The 22,642-nt window shown below is 41.4% G+C and overlaps 1 protein-coding gene across 2 annotated transcripts; it reads left to right on the top strand.

Moving 5' to 3' along the window:
- Window positions 1-4,327: 4,327 nt before the first annotated feature.
- EDEM1 (ER degradation enhancing alpha-mannosidase like protein 1) lies at window positions 4,328-22,403 on the top strand. Of its 2 annotated transcripts, XM_033141174.1 has the most exons (13): window positions 4,328-4,683; window positions 4,714-5,068; window positions 10,311-10,383; window positions 11,805-11,908; window positions 12,675-12,846; window positions 13,827-14,010; window positions 15,335-15,509; window positions 17,282-17,402; window positions 18,250-18,420; window positions 18,739-18,812; window positions 19,950-20,046; window positions 20,423-20,608; window positions 21,929-22,403. In XM_033141174.1, the coding sequence occupies exons 1-13, from the start codon at window positions 4,551-4,553 to the stop codon at window positions 22,016-22,018; spliced, it is 1,935 nt and encodes a 644-aa protein (XP_032997065.1). In that variant the 5' UTR covers window positions 4,328-4,550; the 3' UTR covers window positions 22,019-22,403. The 2 variants fall into 2 exon arrangements, with proteins under 2 accessions (XP_032997065.1, XP_032997064.1); XM_033141173.1 differs by having other exon boundaries at window positions 4,328-5,068.
- The last annotated feature ends 239 nt before the right edge of the window (window positions 22,404-22,642 follow it).

Raw genomic sequence — 22,642 nt, 5'->3', positions numbered from 1 at the left:
ACCCCACCCCTGAGCATGGGCTATGCTAGCTGGGGCCCAACAACATCCAGAGGATAATAGGTTCCTCATGCCTCTACTATGCTGGTGGTTGTCAAATTGATTGCTTCTGTGGAGTGAGGGTGTGGTGGAGAAAAAGATACAGGGCCAATAAAGGGGGAAAGTGGCATGTGATGTGTTATGACTCCCCCTCCCCTTTTTTTTGCAACTCTCACAAGATAATTAGATTAGGGATGGTGGACCGAGAGGCAGTAAAACCTGACTGGCATTTCAAGAAGCCACAAACTGCTTTTGCAAGGATTGCGTCTAGTGCTCGTAAACAAACACATTTTTATCTGTCTCTTCCCCCTCCCCAACTTCACTAAATCTCCATGTTTGTTTGTTTTTTGGGTTTTTTTTAAGGCCAATTAAGCTGCATATAAATGTGAAAACTGGCTTCAAATTGTGAGTAAAGAGAAAATTGAGTCATTTGTGGAACAATGATGGTTTATATATGAGTTTTGGCAGCAGCAGATGCTGGCATTTCTCCCACCAATCTGCTTAGCCTTTTGTGAACATAAAGATTTCACGCCTATTTAGATGCCTTCTGCAATATCCTTTAGAAGGCCTATGCATTACCAAAAGAAAAACTAGCACATAGAGAATGACTCCTATTGTAGCTTTCCAACTGCCTTATTCAGAAAAACAATATAAACTGCTTCATAAAAAACCCTCTTCTGAAATTAAAATAAAACAATTACTACTATAATAGCTGAAGTCTAAAAATATTAAAAACAAGGATCCATAGCTAAACTGCAGCTGGTGTAGAATTCAGCAACCAGATTGTTGACCAGGGCAGGGCAGTCAATACATAACACAAATTCTGGCATGACTGCACTGACTACCAATTAGCTTCTGGACTCAAAAGTGCTGGGTTGTTGTTGTTGTTGTTTTACCTTTAAAAGCTCATGTGACTCAGGACCCCAGTGGCTGTGTCTTACCTTATGTACCAATCTGGACCATGTGATTATCTTTCTAACTGAGCTTGATGGTGATAACTGAGCATGGTGCTGATAACGCTATGGTTGCAGGTTTGATCCCCATATGGGACAGCTGCATATTCCTGCATTGTAAGGCGGCAGAGGAAGGGGGGGTGCGGTGGGGGTGGGCTGCCCCAGGTGTCATCACTGAAAGGGGGGGTGGCAAAATGGGCAGCACTCACTGTGGGAACCTGCAGCGCGCCCAAGCCACACGTCTCTCCTGGGAGTGATGCGGTGGCTTGGGTGCCCGCAGGCTCCGTGCTGCCCCCAAACGGTCCACCTGCTGCCTCCCCCTCATTTCACATAAAAAATAGAGGTAGGCAACCTCTTTTCTCTTGAGGGTCACATTCTCTCAAATATATGTTGAGGACTGAATGCGGGCAGGGCCTGTGTTTTACTAATAGTAATTTACAGTAACACACTTAATCCTTCCTTAAAACCACTCCCCTTGGAGTTCCAAATTTGTTTTGGTGTTTCTGGTGGGTGGATCAATTGTCACTCTGCTACTCCTCTTCCCATGTCTCCTACTTCTTGAATGCTTCAGTTTCTTCTTCAGCTGTGCTTGTAACTACATCTGGTGTGCTCCTGAATGGAATAATTGCCCCATTTGATCCCTGAGATTTGCACAAAATAAAAAACTGCACAAAAATTTATTTAGAGGTGTGCTGTAAGTAAGGGTGAGTAAGGGGCTTTGAGAAAGATACATAAATTATTTAGATTCCTCAGATTTGCACAAAAGCAGAACACCAAACAAGCAAATTTACAACTGCCTGACTGGTGGTTTTGCACATTTGGGGGGCAGGGATTTTTATTTTTTTTAAATAAGTTCTGCATGCTGCATCTGACATAACAGAATCAACAAGGTTGAAGGCTGGGACAGACCCAAAAGAGAAGCCTACTGGCATGGTGGTCTGAGGTTGCTCTCATACACAAAATCAAATATGTGTTGGTGTGAACTACTCTGGTCTAATTAATAGTGATAATGCTCAAACGTAGGCAAGCCCTATGTTGCAAGAAAATTGTTTGATCCATCAGTAAGCTTCATTTTCAATACAAACCAGCACTTGCGTGTTCAAACGAAGTGGGAGAGAGAGAATCCTGGCAAGGTCTGTCCCTGCAGCTCAATGACTCATTACCCCTGCAGTGTAGGTAACAGCATTAACCTTTAGAAAGCAACCCAGGGAAGGATAGGGTAGAGCTAAATGGCAAATGGGCTGTGTAAAACCTTATATTATTTGTGCATTTCCTGTAGCTTTGGCTTGCTATGGGTGAACACTAAAGTTGAAAAGTGATCCTATAGGTAGGGTTTAGACCCAAGTCTTATACTTCAGAAGTTTGTTTTACAATGAAGGGTATGTTTACTGATCAGTTGCGATATTTACTTCTGAGTAGACATGGTTAGGATCACAGCCATAGTCAACTTTTGTCTCTGATATATCTTCAGAGAAGGGTGCTTTTGTCCATGTAGAAGCAGTTTGAAATCTTATCTGTGGGGTTAAAAAAAAATTGTTTGGTACCTTAAAAGACTTTAAAATGTGATGTGTTGTAAGCTTTCATGGCCAGATTCTGCTAAATGCGTCACCTAACTACAAAGTGAAAATGTTACAGGTAGGTAGCTGTGTTGGTCTGCCATAGTCAAAACAAAATAAAAAAAATCATTCCAGTAGCACCTTAGAGACCAACTAAGTTTGTTCTTGGTATGAGTTTTCGTGTGCATGCACACTTCTTCAGATACTTCTTCAGTATCTGAAGAAGTGTGCATGCACATGGAAGCTCATACCAAGAACCAACAAAGTTGGTCTCTAAGCTGCTACTGGAAGGAATTTTTTATTTTTTATTTTGTTTTTACAAAGTGAAATGGTATTGCTGTGGTGAGTTACTGCTGCACACAAATGGAGTAGTGGGTATCTCACAAAAGGAGGTCTCCCGAAAGCAAAATAAAATACTGAACTTAAAAACCATTTTTTTTAAGTTTAAGCAACTTAGTTTTCTTGCATCCTCACAGCATCAACCCCCCACTTTGCACATCTTACCTTACTGAGCCTCCTTTTTTGCTGCTCTACACAGATGGTTGCATTGCTGTTTACATTGACTAGATACTGTCACATTATTTCCTCCATGCGGATGTAAATTGCAGGGTTTACTCTGGAATTGCCACACTTGGTTCCCGCTCTTTACAAGCATTTAAATGACAAACAGTACCGGTAATCTGCTTCGATCACTGCTCCCGCCCCCAGGGGTGCAGGGTGAAGAAGATAAATACCCTGTAGCTCACGTTCCACAGGTGTAGGTAGCCTTAGCAGTACTTTCCTGTCTTTTTAAAGAGGTATGGTTTCGATGTGTGCAGTGACCTAGTGGTCACGTGAAAACGATCAACATGTATCTATACTTTGCAGCCCTTTGCCATACAGTATCAGCGTCTATTTTTTTTTTAAATCTATCTTGTACTTTGTGCTAAGAAATCCTTTCGTTTCCATTTTAAAAAGGTTTGCAGTAGCACTCTTAGGAAAGCGTTAGTACAACACAATTTTGAAAGTTGATTAAAAAACCCTCCACGTGCTAATTTTGCCCCCATCTTTGTCTATCTTTTAAAAAGCAATTGAAGCTGTACAGCGGTCCACACCTCTCGAAAAGGGACAAGAGAAGCAGGTGCCACACCCCCAAATAGGAAGGCAGTCCGTAAATTATTATTATTATTATTATTATTTAGTTGGGATTCCCACATTGCAGGGGGTTGGACTCTATATGACCCTCGGAGCTGCCTTCAACTTGTTATCCTAGCATCATAACTGGAGTTAAGGGGCGTGATTCCAACCCCAGTGCGTACAGCAATCAAATAGGTGGGAGGAATAAAAGCTATTCAGCTCTTTACCAAAAACCATTCAAAAGGGGGAGGGGAAAAAACAACACGTTTCCATAGCCCTTGTTTACAGCAGCTGTACAAAGTAAGGCTAAAACGCAAGCAACTCCCTCTAGCGGCGGCATTGCTCCCCTTCACGCTCGTCAACAGGAAGGCCGCGTCGAGTGCACCCAAGGGCAACACTCCCGGCCCTCTGATTGGCTAACTGCTTCGGCTGGGGAAATCGTGGCTCGCCACGTCAGTCCAAGGCTGGCGTTGCTGTCGCCATCTTCCTTCGACCGCTTCTCGGAAAGAAACCTTATGTGGGCGGGGACGGGTGTGAAACTCCGCGTCGCCGCCGCCGCCGTCTCCGCGTGATGACGCCCGCAACGGTGACTCCGACACGGCCCTGTCACAATCCTCCTCCTCCTCCTCCTCCTCATCTCGGCAACACCTCCTTCCTGCTCCTCTTCACACCCGTCGGCCCCTTAAAGGAGACGTGTTATTGTTTCGGCCAAGGATACGTGGGAAGGAGGAGGAGGAGGAGTCTGAGGGGCGGGGAGGCCGGGCGCTTCCCCCCTCCGCGGTCCCCTCCTCCGACAGGCGCGGAGCTTCCGCTTGAAGTATGCGCGTGAAAGGGGCGCGCGGTGGCCGCCGTGGTGCTACCGCCGCCGCCGCTTCTGACGGCTCCGAACATGCAATGGCGGTCGCTGGTCCTAGCGCTGGTGGCGCTGAAGCTGGCCGGGCACGCGCTCTTGTGGCTGGCGGGCCCCAGCCTGGGCTTCTACCACCAGCGGCTGCGGGGCTTCTCCTGCAGCCCGGCGGAGGGAAGGAGAGGAGGAGGAGGAGGAGGAGGAGGAGGAGGCGGCAGTGGCGGAGCCGGAGCCTTCCCGCTCTCGGACGCGCGCTGCTTCGACGCCGGCATGGTCGCCCCGCACTGGGCCTCCTTCTTGGGCAAGGCTTGGGGGACCGGTAGCGGCGCCTCCTCCTCCTCGTCGTCTCCCCCCAGGAGGGTCGTCGGTGTTGGCGGCGGCGGCGACGAGTACGAGCAGCGCTACAGCCGCGCCTTCCCCCCGCAGCTCCGCGCCCAGCTCCGCGACGCCGCCCGTGGCATGTTCGCCTTCGGCTACGACAACTACATGGCGCACGCTTTCCCCCAGGACGAGCTGAACCCCATCGAGTGCAGCGGGAGGGGGCCCGACCGAGCCGACCCGTGAGTAGCCTTGGTGGGTGGGTGGGTGGTCGGTCGCGAGGGGGACTCTTCCCGCCGCTCGGCACCCCGCCCTCCTCTGCCTTCTCCGACGCCCGTCCCACGGTCGTGGGGTCTGTGTCTGGGTGGGGTGCGCGCTCTGCTCGTGCTCAGGGGCACTGCAGTCCAGCCTGTAGGCCCTCCTGCTTGCTTCGAGGGGGTGAGAGAGAGAGAGAGAGAGAAGAGAATTTGGAGGTCGGGCACGGAGTGGGAATTGGACGTGGTTTACCTGGGCTGTTGGCAAAAGAACGGAATTAAGAGGGGAGAAGAGGACTTGAGGGTTTTCGGTGGATGGGTGTGAAAACCTTTCCCCATCTGTTTCAGCGGGTTAACTTGAACTCGACGAGAAAGTAAGAGTGGAGCAACTTAAGGACTTGAAGCGGGGAGACTTTGAATCGCCTTTCAAAGAGTATTTTGAGGGAACAGGGGTTATGGGATATGCTGCCATAGGCCCTGGGAGCAAGTTTAAAGGGAGCCCATTTGAAGCTGATAGCAACTGCCACCTCTGTAGGTTTAGCAGTCATACAGTATAGGTATTAGTATGTGTTCCCATTTCTTGCCCAGTGCCGGATTTACGTATAAGCTAAACAAGCTATAGCTTAGGGCCCCACTCTCTTGGGGGCCCCCAAAAATTTGAAGGGAAAAGATGGGGGTGTACATTTTCAAAATATATGATAAAAAACAAATAAAATAAAACCTACATACAGCAACAGTGTTTTGTGTTGTGTAGGCTCCTATGATGTAAGTAATTGGTCCTGACAAAGGATAGTTGGACATATAAAGGGCCCCATTGCCTTCAGTAGCTTAGGGCCTCATCAAACCTAAATCCTGCCCTGTTCTTGCCCCAGCAGTCTTGTATAGATGTGGAGCTATGACTGTAACTACTGTGAGTGTAAGAACCATAGGTTGGTCTGGGAACCCAAAGGTAGGAATATATTGACACTAACTCCAGTTGCAATGCTAAAGGGAAAACCAACAACAGTGTTGAATGGTCCCTGTGCATAGAAATGGGTGGGGAGCAGCGTTTTAGGTGAAAACATGGAGCTTGTTTTGGAGATGGGAAGGGTCAGATTTAGGAGAGGTGAAACTGGCAGTAAAGTTACGGCTGCGGATAGGACAAGAAGTCATTCAGAAACAATAACTGAACAGTCACGAGAGCTATGTAGTGACTGCATATGTGTACTCTTTCCAAAGTGCAAAGGTGATGGTTGGAGTGTGACAGCTATTGGTTTCCTCTAGTTTCTTTTATTGGCTCTTATTCTTACAGAAGTGTCAGACCCAACTATATTGCACCTAGTGATGCCATCTTACTTGTTGTTTGCAGTCCTAAAAATCCTAGAGTGCTTCAAAAATTGCATGAGCATTGCTTCATTCCTCCTGGGAGGGGGACTTAGTCGACAGTGGGGTTTCCCTTGGTTGCAAAGACTAACTTTGCTGCTAAAGCTTTGGTTGCTACTAATAGATTCTTGGTGCCTGTCTCCTGCTGCTATACATTGTCCTTCCTTTAATAGGGCTCTTTCTGTTGTCTAATGGCTACAGGTTAAGTAAGATACATGCAGTAAGAAGCAGTTTCCTGATTTGTGCAGTTCGCTAATGTGCATTGCTTAACTAACACAACATGTTTGCTAATAAATCTACCGATACATGCCATATTCTTTATACCTTTCCTGCAAGCTTATTTGTAAGTGAGCCTTGAAATGACACTTTGTAAATAAGATCACAAAAGCTTTTAGTCCACGCAGACACACCTAAGAACATAAAGAAACACCTTCTTGATCAGATCAAAGTCCTCTTTAATCCTGCATCCAAGAGCCTCTCCTGCTCATGATTCCCCAGCATCTGGTATTTGCCTTTGATTCTAGTATGTAGCCATCATGACTAGTAGCCTTTTATAGCCTTATCCTCCATGAATTTGTCTAATCCCCTTTTAAAGCCACCCAAGTTCCTGATTTTGTTACTGAATACCATAGTTTAGTTGCTGTGTGTCTAAAGCGGTACTTTTGTCTGTCCTGAGTGTCACTGGATGGGTTCTAGGATTGTTTATGGAGGTGTAATTCTAAAGTGTCTTGTGGCACCTTCTTCTCCCTATCCTCTTTCAACACACTGCATAATTTTGTGCATTTTATTGTGTCTTCCTCCCTCATCTTTTTTTTCTAATTTGAAGAGCCCCAAAAGTTGTAGGGGAGTTGCTCTAACCCCTAGTCACTATGGTTGCCCTTTTCTGCACCTTTTCTAGCTACAGATTTTTTTTTTGAGATGTGTGAATCAGAATTGTATATAATATTCCAAATGTGGTTGCACCATAAACTTGTATAAAGGCAGTACAATATTGGCAGTTTTATTTTGATCTCTAATACAGAATCCACCTCTTTCGCAACTGTTACGCACCAGCTCAACATTTTAATTGAGCTATCCACCACAACCTCAGTATCTTTTTTCTGGTCAAGACATCACTAGCTCACCACTGGTGTGTATAATTTTTGTGGGCATAATTTTTTTGCCTCACTATGCATCAGTTTACACTTAAGCTGAACTGCATTTGACATTGCCCTGTTTGGAGAAATAACTTTTTGGAGCTCTTCGTGATCCCTTTTTATTTTCACCACCCTGAATAATTTGACCTGACTGTGCCAGAGTCCAGGTCATTATGAAAAAGCACAAAATGGATCCTTGAGGGAGCTTCACTTCTTACATACATCTGTTGTGAGACCTATCCATTTAGTCTACTTGCTGCTTCCTTTTTTTTTACCATTCAGTGATCTAGTAAGATTGTATGTCCTATTATCATCACTAAGTTTAATCAGGAGCCTTTGGTAACGAACCTTTTGAATGGCAGATTTTAAAAAACACATTTTGAATACAAAATAATTCATGTTTTATTGGAATATATTGCATTGTCTAATAATTGGATTAAATTTTATATAAAAGCTACACAATAAATATAGCCTTCTGCCCAACATCCTAAGGTAAGTAAGACAGGTGCTTACACAAAGATGGAATCAATATGAGCTTGATATTCTAGAATTTGATCAGGATTACAGTTACATATGTGAAGCACATGGAAAAATCAATTAGACCTAGCCTAAACATTATTTGGGGATTTAATTTTGGCTCTTTGTTATGTATCACTTGAGCAAATAGGCCTGTGCTAGCAGAGCAATTTGAGCTTAAATTTTATTTCATATAAAGTTATATAATACTGTGTGGACTCCACCCATTCTGTCTTTCCAGATTATATTTATAATTGCCTTTGTGGCTATTTCTCACCAGTAAGGAAAATCTAATTTTATGCTTAAAAAGTGCTTTTAGGGTAGTTTTTGTCAGGGTTGAGAAACATCAGAGTAAATCTTAATGCTTTCATAAAGAACAAGCTGATGTTGTCAACCTTTGCCATTTTGTTCAATTTTGAATGGTGTTTTGGGTCCAAAGAACACTGTGTTCTTGGAGAAAGACATCTCTTCTCCAAGACATCTGTTCTCTCTCTTTTTTTATTTCCTAGAACAAATCAACATATTTTCAAAATATAAGTATCTAGTCAAAACTTTAAAATATCTTGAAGTGTTGAATGCTGGTTGTAGACTAAATCCAGTAATTTGAAGGTAACATTGGAAGGAAGCTTAAATGTTGTATTTAAAAACATAGCTGCCTACATTACAGGCTTTTGTCAAAATAGTCTATATCGTGACTGTATTCATGTTCCTAGCTATTCTTGCTTTGTAAAATCTATTTTCACTGCAAGCAGCCTCTGTGTTTCTTGTCTACCAGTTTTGAGCTACTTCCTTTTCTGGCTTTGAGACTTAACTGGCACGCAGATGTTTGTATAACAGCCTGAAATTTGAGCAATTGTATGGATATTTCAAGTTACTTTTAGAAAATCATGCATTTCTGCCACATTTTGGAGCCTAGTTAAGACTATAAGGCTGGGTTGAAGAATTGAGAAAAGTTCATAAAAAAGAAGGATGAGAGAGCTTATTTGCTGTTTTGATTAAATAGTTCTCACAAGGAGACAAGGTAACTTACCGGTAAATTGAACAGTGGCTTATCACTTCAGTGGTCGCTGTAGCAAAAACAGCATGCTAAGCTCTGAGTGTATGTATTTGTACTTTCTTTGGATCCCATCCTAATCCCTACATACACTTTGAAAGAAGGAAAAATACACCCTTTTACAGCCTTGTTATTGATTGTGTGTCTGAAGAGATAAGCAATTGTGTTTTGATCCTGAGTATATATACCCTAATCCATCCTTCAACAACCTGGTACCCTCTAGCTATTTTTGACAGCATCTTTCCTCAGCAACAGACAGCATGACAAAAGGTTATGGGAGTTGTATTCAGCAACATCTGGAGAGCACCAGTTTTTGTTTTGTTTTAAACAGCAGAGTGCTCAGTGAGAAGATGTGGCACAATAATCTTGTCCTGCTTTTTGTATCAAGCCTTATAAGAATAAATATTTTTAATTAATTTAGAAAAAGAATGAACAATTTGCTGATGATGGCCTAATTTGCTCATAGCTCAACAAGTATCTGAAGTTGCATCTCCCAGTTGTATATGTTTATGCACTAGGTTATACAGACAGTTGTATAGCTTCTAGATATTTGTGTCACTTTAATTTCAGATGTGCAGAGTCCATCAAGTCAAAATACCTAGGCCTACCGTAGTTCACTTATATCCTATTTCTGACTTTGGTGGACTATCAAACAGAATCTGTTCTGGAGGTGCATTCGACTTCCAAAATGTTCGAAAAGCAAAGTGCGGCTTCTGATTGGCTCCAGCCAATCGGAAGCAGCAGAAGCCACATTGGACATTCAGCTTCCAAAAATCGTTTGAAAATTGGAACACTCACTTCTGGCTTTCAATCATTTGGGAGCTGATTTGTTTTGGAGCCAAGGTGTTTGAGATCCCAGGTCCGACTGTAGACACATGTTGCATCTTTGCCTTACTATGAAAGAAATTGCATATGACTGAATTAAAAGTATAACATGGCAGTAGATTGATTTACTGTAGGAGTGTGCTAATGCTGCATCTATGTTATGGGGCCAAGGCTGCAATCCTTTGGGTACTTAGCTGGGAACACATCCCATTAAATTCTTTAGGACTCTCATCCAGATAATCAAGCTTAGTATCGGGCTACACGATTTATAGACTACATTCTTGAACTAACTTTTAAAAAATCTGATAGAACTAACTTCTACCTGACTTTATTTCAGTTCAAATCTGAATATCAATGATGTCCTGGGAAACTACTCGCTTACTCTGATTGATGCATTGGATACCCTAGCAGTGAGTTTAAAATGTTTTCTAATTACTGGAAAAAAGGGGAAAAAATGATTAAAAGTAGTTACAACCCCACACATGCACCTCTTGTTTTCCTGCCTTCCCTTGGTGAACACACGTCTTCTGGGCAAAGACCCATACTATTCAAATCCGGAGTGGAGTCCCTAAGATGGTTGGATGGTGTCTTGTACGCCTCCTTCTGGCAACTCCTGCAGCCGGGCTGGTGCCAGATGCATTGCTCTGCTTTCATTTGGACCACATCAGTGAGGCCGAGAAGGAGATCTTGTTTTGTAGGCAGCCCAGGACCTCCATACACACTGCCCAGGCTTGTGCCCTGGGGAGTCACCTCAGTGCTGTTAACGCAGGAGTCTGATTTCACCCCAGGAGGTGCACTCCATTGTCTCTCAAGACAGACAGGTGCCAACATCTTCCCGTTAGATAACTCCCCTTTTCTCTTCTGCTGGAAACGGAACTCCCTTATTCAGGGGAAAGGGATCTATTGGCTTCAGTTAATTTCTGGCTTTGGTGATAGTCACAAGCAGTGAGAGATTTGATTATATGTGCCAGCAGACTCTATGGAGCAGAGTGGAGTTACTTGTAAGCAGTTGCCTTTGAATGTCTTGCTGCCAAGGCACCAGTAGTTTTCTTAACTGAGGAAGGGTGTTTTTTTTAAGTAAAATAATTCTGTCAAGCAAGCTCGATTCAACACATCTGATATTTTTATAACCACCCTAATTATTGAATGTTATTAAGATTCATTCCACAGTAGACTTTTGTATCATTTTCTTCCTGGTGGAATTACCCCAGTGCCATTGCATTCTGATTATTTTAACTACTGTATATTCTGGCGTATAAGACTACTTTTTAATCCAGGAAAATCTTCTCAAAAGTCGGAGATCGTCTTATACGCCGGGTGGAGAATCTGCGGTCGAGTATATCTCAAACTCTATATTTTAACTGGAAAAGTCGAGGGTTGTCTTATACTCCTAGTCGTCTTATACGCCAGAAAATACGGTACATTTGTATTAGTGTTAGAGCCTGCTTTTAGCTTGGATAAATCACTATAGCTTCTCTAAATGGTGTTGTTTAGACAGTTATACATTTAACCCTAGAAGTTGTTTTCTTATACTTTGAAACTTTGTATAGCGCATAGTTTTGTTGTATTTGCTTTTATTTTTTTGTATAAATCATACACCTTACTGAACCATCACACTTAAATTATGGTGCTTTGTGTTCTAATACTTTGTTGTTTTTAGGACGATACCTTTTGAGGTCCTGAAATATTATTGGGATTTAAGAAATGTGACAATAGAAATTTCTACGATTTTTAGTAATGCCTGATATATAATTTTTGTTTTTAAACATTTTAAACAGCTAGTACAAAAACTTGTGATTATTTAATCTGATAATTATGTTTTCCCTTAAAGGTAATGGGAAACTCTTCAGAGTTCCAGAAAGCGGTGAAACTAGTGATAGACACAGTATCGTTTGACACAGATTCAACCGTCCAAGTTTTTGAAGCAACAATTAGGTAGGTTGCCACTTAAAATCTGAAGCATTGTATGTGAGCACCAACTAAATTTATCACATTTTCAGAAGAAAGCTAATTTATGCTTGTTTGTTGTCTCACAAAATAGTGTAATAAATTGGTACTTTTGAGTGATAGAAGAAAGAATGTCACTAAAGCAAAATAGAAGGTTAAAGAGGACCCACATTTTATTATAAACAAACACCAGCAGGGAATGGACAATAATTTTAGTGCTCTTAATATTAAATGCCTAGCAATATTTTTTTGTCCTTACCCCTGAAGTTAAAGCAGAGGCAAAGTGCTTAGTAAAACTGTAAACATCTACTACAGAGAGTTACATAACTTTTTGCTGTACAAATGGATCATGCTGCTGTGGGCTTTCAGAGTGTGTTGAAGAGTATAGAATGTGGTTTGTGCCCAAGCCTTAAATATCTCTCTCAGCCAGGCCTCTCTTTGCCCATGAAATTTCCTTCATCCCTTTCCCCAGGCCACATCCCTCAGTGGCCCTGCATTGCGCCCCAGGTGTTTTTTGCCTGACTAGTATGTGTCCTTGAATTCTGATGATGACCCTTGCTTCTATGGATGGAGGCGATTGGAACGTTGCCGAGGAGGGTTGCAGCCCTGAAGCTGAAAAATGTTCCCCACTCCTGATATAGGCTAATGTTCTGTTTGCTCTTCAGCTTGAAAGTAACTTTGATAACTGATATGCTGTACATTACACACAATGTAGCAAATTATATATTGTCTCTTTTAAAACTATCTCTTACAGGGTTTTGGGAAGCTTGCTTTCAGCCCATATCATCATAACAGATGCCAGGCAGCCTTTTGGGGATATGAGTATTAAGGGCTATGATAATGAGCTCTTGCATATGGCTCATGACCTGGCTGTTAGACTGTTACCTGCTTTTGAGAACACCAAAACAGGAATTCCATATCCTCGGGTAAGTGTGCCATGAAGAACAGTTTTCATGGAACCTTCTTTAATAGTTCATTCTACTTTCACTTGCTGGGGCTGGATGGGTCTTAAATATTAAACATAAGGCTCACTTTTTGAAAAACTAGATTGAAAAATCATCCACATATAGCAGCTTTGTGGAGGAAGTAATGCCTGTCTCAGCACATCTGTGTTTACAGGCCTTGCTTTCTCATATTAAAACATACAGCCTGACAGCGGAAAATATTTTTGCCCTCACTTTAAAAATCTGCTGTCAAAATCAACTGCTTTAATGGATGCCCTAGGTCAACTGTTGGTTCTGCAACATGACTGTTCCTGGAGCTGTTCCATGTTGAAGATTTTGCAGTGTCTGACTTGGTCTTTTGATGGCTGGGTATTTACATGCCTAATGTTAATCTGGATGCTCCTTTAAGACAGATTCCCTGTGGAAAATGATGCAACCTCATGACAGAACACTGATGAAACACACAAGTCACTTTATATTTGTCGTTGATTATCAAGGGGGTAGAAATGAAGGAAGCAAAAGATAGAAATATAAGTGCTTGCTTTTGAAGAAATGTACATTTAATCCTTCTTATCTTTGTACAGTCATACCTCATGTTATGTTTGCTTCAGGTTGTGTTTTTTCAGGTTGCGTCCCGTGGCGACCCGGAAGTACCGGAAAGGGTTACTTCCGGGTTTCACCGCATGCGCAGTAGCGCTAAATCGTGCTTTGTGCATGTGCACAAGCGCCAAATCGCGTCGCACACCTGCACAGATACGGCACTTCAGGTTGTGGGCTTTTCACGTTGTGAACGGGCCTCCGGAACGGATCCCGTTCGCAACCAGAAGTACCACTGTATAGGTAAACTTAAGAACAGGAGTTCCTTCTGGCAGCTACAATGAGACCTGCACTGCAGGAGCTGGATCCTTATTGCTGCTTGCTTTTCAAGAAATGTACATTTAAACCTTCTTATCTTTGTGTAGGTAAACTTAAGAACAGGAGTTCCTTCTGGCAGCAACAATGAGACCTGCACTGCAGGAGCTGGATCCTTATTGGTGGAATTTGGAATTCTTAGCAGGCTTCTGGGCGATTCCACTTTTGAATGGGTTGCCCGCCGAGCTGTGAAAGCACTCTGGAGTCTAAGGAGCAATGACACTGGACTATTAGGTGCATAATAGGTTTATGGGTCTTGCATAATTAACATAATTTGTTAACAGTAGTATAATCCCAAAAAGTTACTTATTTAAGATATTTATATACTGCTTTTCATGTGAGCCTCACTGATTGACTTACATAGCAATATTAATAAAAAAGCAAAGGCAAGCTGCAGTGGGTGAAAGGCAAGGTTTTTTTTAAATCAGAGATCTCCCCCTCCCCTCCCACTCTGAGCAAGGTAGGGGAGCAGTTGTGGGAGACAAGATGGTACTTGCATAGTTGTGATGGCAAGAAGAGCGGCTTATCCCACTGAACTAACCACAGCACATTTGTATGGTGGCACTGGGACCTTTGTGCCCAATTGCCTAAGAATCCTCCATTATATTAGGAATACATTTTTACTTCAACACTAGTGCATCTGATGTTTGCTTGTGAGCAGTGCATCATAAATAGGCATATTATAGAATCGGGAGATGGGATTGTCTGGGATCCTTGCTGCTTGTACACACAATGGAATATATATTAGCTGCATACTATGTGAAGCCACCCTTTTTTAGTGAATGATTACCTCTGCAATAATGCACCACGGCAATGTTATAGAAACACTCAAATATGGGTATTGATTACTGCAATATATCCACCTGGTGTAGAAAGCAGCTATGTGCATATGTGATGATGAAGATGGGATCTTGTACAACTAATTATTTGTGAATTGTGCTGTTGGGTCTTCTAAGCCCTGTTCTCAAAGTTTGTTTTTAATAAAACCTTGTAATTTCTATGCTTCACATACTTTAAGGCAGTGTTTTTCAACCACTGTTCCGCGGCACACTAGTGTGCCGCGAGATGTTGCCTGGTGTGCCGTGGGAAAAATTGAGTTAATTTTTTTAACATTTTCTAATGGTGGTGTGCCTCGTGATTTTTTTCATAAAACAAGTGTGCCCTTGCCCAAAAAAGGTTGAAAAACACTGCTTTAAGGAACCCATAGCCCTAGAATCCTCTTGAAATGATTTGGGAAGTCCAAGCTTAAAGTCCCCTTTAAGAGTGCTTATATTGGCAGACTGTTGAAGGAGGTCCGCTAAAACCCAAGCCACAATTTTATTTTTAAAAGACAATGCAAAGGGATCTAGCTTTCCTATATTGAATGTTTTGCATCCAGACTTTTGTTTTGGGTGTAATGCTTGACTTCTATATTGATGTCCTCTGGCTTTTGAGATTGTATACGCTTTATTGTAAATTATTTCATGTTCTACAGGATTTTTATACAACGTTGCGCAATATCAGCCAAGTGGTGTATAAATTATCTTGGATAATCTTTGTCTTTGTGTTTACTTCATAGGCAATGTTGTGAATATTCAAACTGGCCACTGGGTTGGAAAGCAGAGTGGTTTGGGAGCAGGATTAGATTCCTTCTATGAATATCTTTTGAAATCTTACATCCTCTTTGGAGAAAAAGAAGATCTAGAGATGTTCAATGACGCTTATCAGAGTATTCAGAACTACTTAAGGCGAGGGTATGTTCGTTATGTTACTATCTTCAGGAGGATGTAAAACTTGCCTGGGCTGGTTGGAACATGGAACATCAGTTTCCTTAAGAATAATTATGTGTTCCTCTGCTGTACACTTAGAAACTGTGATTATTACTACAAACTAAATTGACACTTACTGTCTACCTTCAAATTCTTTTGCAAATCCATGTTGTTGTTGTACAGTCTTTGGCATAACCACTTAATCCCCACGCCCTGCTTGTAATTAAATGTGTACAAGCAGACTTCTGCTTGTGCAATGGGACTTCACCTTCCTCTCCCCATAGCCCACTCAGATCTGTTCCAGAGTGCCCCCCAACCTCCAGGGAGGAGGAGTGGAAGGTAAAATTTTGTTGCATAAGTGAAAGTCTGTTACACTCAAAGGCAGACAGTTTGGGTTGCAAACTTAAGTATACCAAATTGAAATGGTTTTCCCTTCTTTACTCCTCTCTCCTCTTAGCTCCTCTTCCTTGGTTTCCCTGTGTCAAATCATTGATTGTAAGAACTCTGGACAGGATCTGTCCTCCATATAGTGCCATCTACTCTAACACTATAGTAACAGGGATGTGGCGTGGAAAGTTTCCCAGTGCTTATATTTTCCATTTCACAGGAATGTATACTAGTTACAAATACAGCATAAGTCATTTTTTGCAGTTTCAAATGTGTTCAGCTTTGTTTCCTCAATGTAAGTAAAATAAACATGCTAAATTAGATTACTTTCTACAGCACTGGAAAATTTTCTGATGCACATTGGAAAACTTTCCAATACAAATCTATCTATTTTGTATAGGGGGGAAAATCCAAACAATGATCCAATTAAAAAATAATTCTATTAAATCCACACCACATTATTATAATCATGCTTAAACAATACACAGTGATAGCTTTATACTAAGCTACTTCCTGCTTAGTTTTTGCTATAATCTCCTAGATTGGGTGACATCAGAGGAGTCAAAGCTGTAGCATATTTGAAAGGTTCCGCAAGCCTTTAAACTGACGTGCACTGTTGTAGGTGTGCTGTACGTACACTTTCTCAGCCTAGCCCCCCTCCTGCAAGTAGGGTTATAATGGTGAACTACACTGTATGATTGTTATAAACTCTCCATATAAGGTTGGTAGAGGGAGACGAGGCCTCTAACTTCCAGCCAGGGAATAACTTTACAGAGAACTTGGTTTTGCTTGTGTTCACTGGGTGTGGGGGTTTGGGGGAATGTATAAATCTCACTTTATCTGTCAGTGTTATAGAGCAGAAAACAAAATTTTATTCATTCACCCAAAGGCTCAAACTCTGGCATATGTCCTTTTGAAATTTGACAAGCTATTTAAAAAGTTATTTGCACACAAATTGACCCATGCAGGATTTAAAAAAATAAATAAATTTATCCCCCATACTCTAAAGACTCCATCTTCTTGCATAAAAAAAAATCCTGCACTTGTCTGATGTTAGGTTTCGTACTCTCAGAAGGAACAGCTGTGCCTACATATTTTTATCTATTTCTGTCAAAATGTTTTTTAAAAGTTATAGCTGTTGGTTGATTTCTCTGTTGTAGTTAGAGGGGTCATTAAAAGGCCAAATTTTGATGAGACTTCGGATCTGGGCCAAAGTGGGTTGTGGTCAAGGTGGTCCAAGCTGAAGCAACCCGCTTTCTGAGATGCTGAAGCAGGAGCGAAATGGAATCTTGTCTTCAGTGTGCACCACTTGTGCATATAATGACAAAGCATATTGTTTTGAATCAAACCTTGCTTTTTATTCCTTTTAGGAGAGAAGCCTGTAATGAAGGTGAAGGGGACCCACCACTCTATGTTAATGTAAATATGTTCAGTGGTCAGTTGATGAACACATGGATTGATTCTCTTCAAGCTTTTTTCCCTGGGCTTCAGGTATTTTAAATTTGGTGGAGAAAGTATAGAAAGCTTTGCAAAACGTGTACTATTAGGAGCTCAGCCTCCCAACCTAAAACAGATTTTGTTGCTCCTTTCTGTAAAACTAGCATCTGGTAAGAAAGACTCCCACATATTCAGTTCTGAATCTTGCCTTGCTCTGTGCTGTTGACTTGCAAGTGTGGGTACTAGTCTTAACAGCTGGTGCTAAAATGCATATGTATGACTATACAGATTCCAGAAGTGCAATGTTAGTATCATCGTGCGGGTGGGAAGTGAGACAGCCGGTGCCTATTCCCAAGGGGTTAATTTGCCAGCCAGCTGCTTAGCACTTAAGATGAAACGGATGTTGGGTTGTAGTGGTAGACAAAAGATAATCGCAAAAGGGTTTGTTTGTGAAGGAGATACTAAGGTTCCTTGACCACTGACACCTCCAGTAAAACTGGTTATATTCGTTTTGTAGCAAAAGGTATGTAGCAGGTCAGCTGCTACTGCTGCTGACTGAATGTTACATGGAGTTGCACTTTGCAGCATGCGCCTAATACATAGGTTTTTGCAGTCTACTTTTATTATTTGCTTGGTGGTGTCTGGTCCAAAAGCAGCTATAGTGCTTTTATATGTTTCAAAAGTCAGAGTTCTTTTGGTGAGCTAATGTTTGCTACACAACTTTAGAGTAGCGTTCCTGATAACTGTGCTACACAACTTTAGAGTAGCGTTCCTGATAACTGATTTATTGTCTGGTGCTTTTCCTGGCCTAGGGAGACTGACGATACTATGAAGGAAATTGGTATTATTACCTGTGAGCTGTCCTACGTTTATGCAATCTTCCAATTTTGCTGCTTCTCAGGTTTTAATAGGTGATGTAGAAGATGCTATTTGCCTCCATGCATTTTATTATGCCATATGGAAACGATATGGAGCTCTTCCAGAGAGGTACAACTGGCAGTTACAGGCACCTGATGTCCTCTTTTATCCCCTAAGGCCAGAGTTAGTAGAATCTACATATCTTCTTTATCAGGTATTAAAGGTTATATATATATATATATACCGGTAATTGTCCTAAGGAATGTAATTTAGTTTTTCTTGCATAGAGGGTGTGGGGCTTCCCTCCTCCCACAGTGCTAACATTTGAATTGGCATAGTGGTCTACTATCCAAACTCTGGAAATTTGTTTAAATTCTTATTGGTGGTGAGAACAAACTAGGATTAAACTATGGTTTTGCACCTGGTTTGTTTACTTTCTAGTGGCTGAACTATTTAGCTTTACTAGTGTTTGAGCCTTTATTTACATGGCATTGCATAACTTCTTCACACGTATTTCCTTCCTTTTATTTAGGCAACAAAGAATCCTTTTTATCTCCATGTAGGCATGGATATCCTGCAGAGTCTGGAGAAGCACACAAAAGCAAAGTTAGTTTTCAAACTAAACTTTTAATATCACTTTGTGCTTAGCTATTGGAAAATACAGAGACAAATTTTGAATGAAACCTTTTATTTTAAGTTACTTCTGAAGTTTCTTCTGAACTGAGCTGCATGTGGCTGTTTATACAAATATGCTTGCTTCCATTGAATTAATTTTAAATCTCTTATTTAACGGGCATGTGAGCAACCTCTTTGCTTGTAAACATCAGAAGCTGTGGCTTGGATCTCAGTGTTCACAAGGGATGTTTGAAAAACCTGTTTCAAGTGTTAGCCCCTATGTTGGATTTGCAAATCTCACTTTATTTTGTGTGTAGTACTTCTATATTGCCTACTAACCAAGTTTCTTGAGGTGGCAGCTTACAATGCATTCAAAATACATGAGTTATAGGGAGGAGCAAAGGAGTTTATAAGCCTCTCTGCAGTTTTCAGGTGTTCAGTTGACATGCTGCTGATTTTCTAGGCCACAAGCAGGTCTTAGAGGAAAAGAAAGCAGCCTGGCATTAGTCCCTTACAGAGTGGGATTTACTCACTGGGTTGCTGCTGCCTCTAACAACTGAGAGAAGATTCATAAGGAGCCATATGGATGAGGGGAAGAGAGTTCGAAGGAGGAAAAATATTTCCCAGCCTGCCCACGGCATTAGGCATGAATCTTTTTAGTTGTCACTGTGCCATAACACTTCCCAGCACCCCCTCTTCATCTCCTCCTATCTACCAGTCTGAATTATGGAGAGGAACAAGCTAAAGGTTGCGGGATATTTGTTCTAATGGCTCCAAGAGGCACTGTGTTTGTGCGATATTAGAACAAGATCTGCTTGTTGCTCTTGGGTCTGATGCTTGACAGAGCAGAGTTGCTCCATCAGCAGTAACTAGAAGAAAGCTAAGAATAGCAGTAACTTTTGGAATACAGTTAGAATCGTAGAATTGTAGAGTTGGAAGGGACCACGAGGATCATCTAGTCTAACCCCCTGCAATACAGGAATATTTCACCCAATGTGGGGCTTGACTCCATGACCCTGAGATTAAGAGTCTCATGCTCTATTGACCAAGCTATCCCTCTCTGGGCTTAATTTCTTGAAACATTTGTGGCTTGCTAGTGATAATTTGAGGTTTTTAAATTTATTTCAGATGTGGCTATGCTACTCTGCACCATGTTATAGAGAAGTCCAAAGAAGATCGGATGGAAAGCTTTTTTCTCAGTGAAACATGTAAATATTTGTATTTGGTATGTATTCTTTATGGTCAGCCTTGGGGCTTTCTGTTTTAAAATAGGCTTGTTCACTAGAACTGAAACTAGCAACAAGTGGTAGGCCTGCTTATAATGATTCATAGGGGTGTGTGTGTACACACACACACACACACACACACACAGACAGTCTTTTATAATATAATCTGTGTATCTAACACATTGGCAGACAGAGTCTGTAATAAATGTGTTATACTGGTAATCTGCATATTCAAAATACATTTTATGGCACCTAGCTGCAGAGTAACCTGCTTCCTGATCTGTGTCAATTTTGCAAACGTGGTGGTACTGTATTGCTGTTATATATTATGCTAAATGTGAAACATTAAGGATACATAAAATTTTCTTGTTTCAGCTTTTTGATGAAGAAAACCCAGTGCACAAATCGGGCAATAGATATATGTTTACTACAGAGGGGCATATAGTATCGCTGGATAAGCGTCTTCGTGTTTCACTGTGGCAAGATACTTTTCCTGAAGAACAGAAGAAGACTGAAAAGCTAAAGCCAAATGAACTTAGAGCAATCAACTCTACTTCTAATGTAAATATAAACCAGTTCCAGTTTGGGTATAGTAGTTGTGTACAGAAATAGGGAATGCAAACAATTTTGCCCAGTAAACTAAGCATTTTGTATCTAGTTAATATAGAGTGTCCTGGGGGGCGGGGAAGAGTGTATGCTTAAACAGAAGAGGATATCTGCTTTTCAGCAAGTATATCCATGGATGCTGCTCAGATATATTGTGATGGCAATTGCAATATGTATTTTTCCTGTAAAGAGTTTCTGTTTTGCTGAATAGGAATGATCATCTTATAATTAGCTATTGAAAGGGTGGACAGGATCAGAAACCCATTTTAGAATCTTAGGTTCCAGCATGCAGCGACCTAAATCTGAAGGTTTTGGGGAGCAAAGTATTCCAAATATTCTCCAAGACATATTTGTTTCATACATATAAGTGTTGCTTGTCTTTCTAGATGAGGGTCAAGATGCAATAGTAGATTAAATGTCCAAATGTTCAGAAAGAAATGAGATTTCAACAATATAAAATTTATTCTAGACACTATAATTTATAGTTCTTGCCTGAATTTGTTTAGTGCACAATTCTGCACCCTCCTTGAATGGTTGTGACTAGAACCACATGAGACCTAGCTCTGAATTTTTCAGAAACTATGTAGATACTAAAGGCTGTATTCATTTGGTTGCATCATGATCACACGATACTGTCAATAGACACTGATCTACTCACAGAGTTAAAAACTGGCAGTGATCTACCCCCTTTTTTTTAGCTTCTTTAGGGGGAGCCAGTGATGTACCACAGACGTCCAGTGATCCACCAGTAGATCACGATCTGCATGTTGGACGTACCTGGAATACAGTAACTGTCTTCACCATACAATTAAACTTGGGAGGGGGCACATTTTGGTTCAGGTACAAGATGCTTTGTTTAATGCAGTAAAGCCAAGTTCACTCGTAAGTTCCTTCCAGTGGTAAAAGGGAGCTTTGTGTGCATGACCACGAATCACAATGGGTGAGTTGATGTTCCTGGAATGTAGCAGTTTAACAGAGATATTCTTCTTGTTCCTGTAAAGTCACCAGAGTTTTGGATAACTTTGAAGGCAAACTTTTCAGTACTGAGGACTATTTCTCACAATTTTAAGATATGAATGTGTCAAGTAACACTCATCATTTAAGTATGCATATATTCCCTTACTTCTGTTAGGAGCAGTATCTGATCCTGTCATGTTGCCAAGCGATGCATGGTGTGAATCATGCCCTCCCATCCAAATGGTACAAGATTCAGTCCTGAAAAGCAAGCTACTGTGAACTTCCAAGTACTAAAAACCGCCTCCTTCTGTTTTGCAGTGCAACAGAGTACCAGATGAGAGGAGATACTTGCTGCCTTTGAAGAGTATTTACATGAGACAGATTGATCAGATGGTGGGCTTGATCTGAACATCTCTTCATATGGAGTAATCCTTAAGGCACAAGGCAGCATCTTGTTCTGAAAATGAGTCTCTTGAGCCACATAGCTTATAGCAGGTGCAGGCATTTCAATAGCCTCTCATTGTAATGAAGGATTCAGTTTAAAGATGAAAAGAGGATCCCATGCTAGACTCCAGTTATCACTGAAATACAGTCGGATGTGGCATATTTTGCCTAATGTAAACTACGTTATCGCATGTGAAACTTTGAAGCTTGTGTTTCTGATAAATACGTGATAGACTAAGGTGACCTTTTAAAAGGATTGCAAGTATCTTGTATCAGAAATGCTGTTTTGCCACATCTCTTAATTGCATTCTAAATAAGAATGTTGGAGAGAACCTATATATATTTCTTACAAAAAAGGGGGGTTGGGAAAAAGGGAATGTGCAATTTCTCTCACCAAGCTTAACTATTAGATTATTTAACTAGCAATAAACAATATTAATTATTGCTCAGGTAGGAAAAACCCCATAGGTTCTGGTTTACTCGGTGTCTTGCTGGAAATGTCCTAATTGAAATGCAGTTTGTTGTACTATCAGCCAAGATACTGCATCACTGTGTTTAGGACTAACATCTAGGCTGATGTTGAAAACA

The sequence above is a fragment of the Lacerta agilis genome, chromosome 2, assembly GCF_009819535.1.
Source record: "Lacerta agilis isolate rLacAgi1 chromosome 2, rLacAgi1.pri, whole genome shotgun sequence".
NCBI classification, from domain to species: domain Eukaryota; kingdom Metazoa; phylum Chordata; class Lepidosauria; order Squamata; family Lacertidae; genus Lacerta; species Lacerta agilis.
This window is presented reverse-complemented; position numbering and strand designations above follow the sequence as displayed.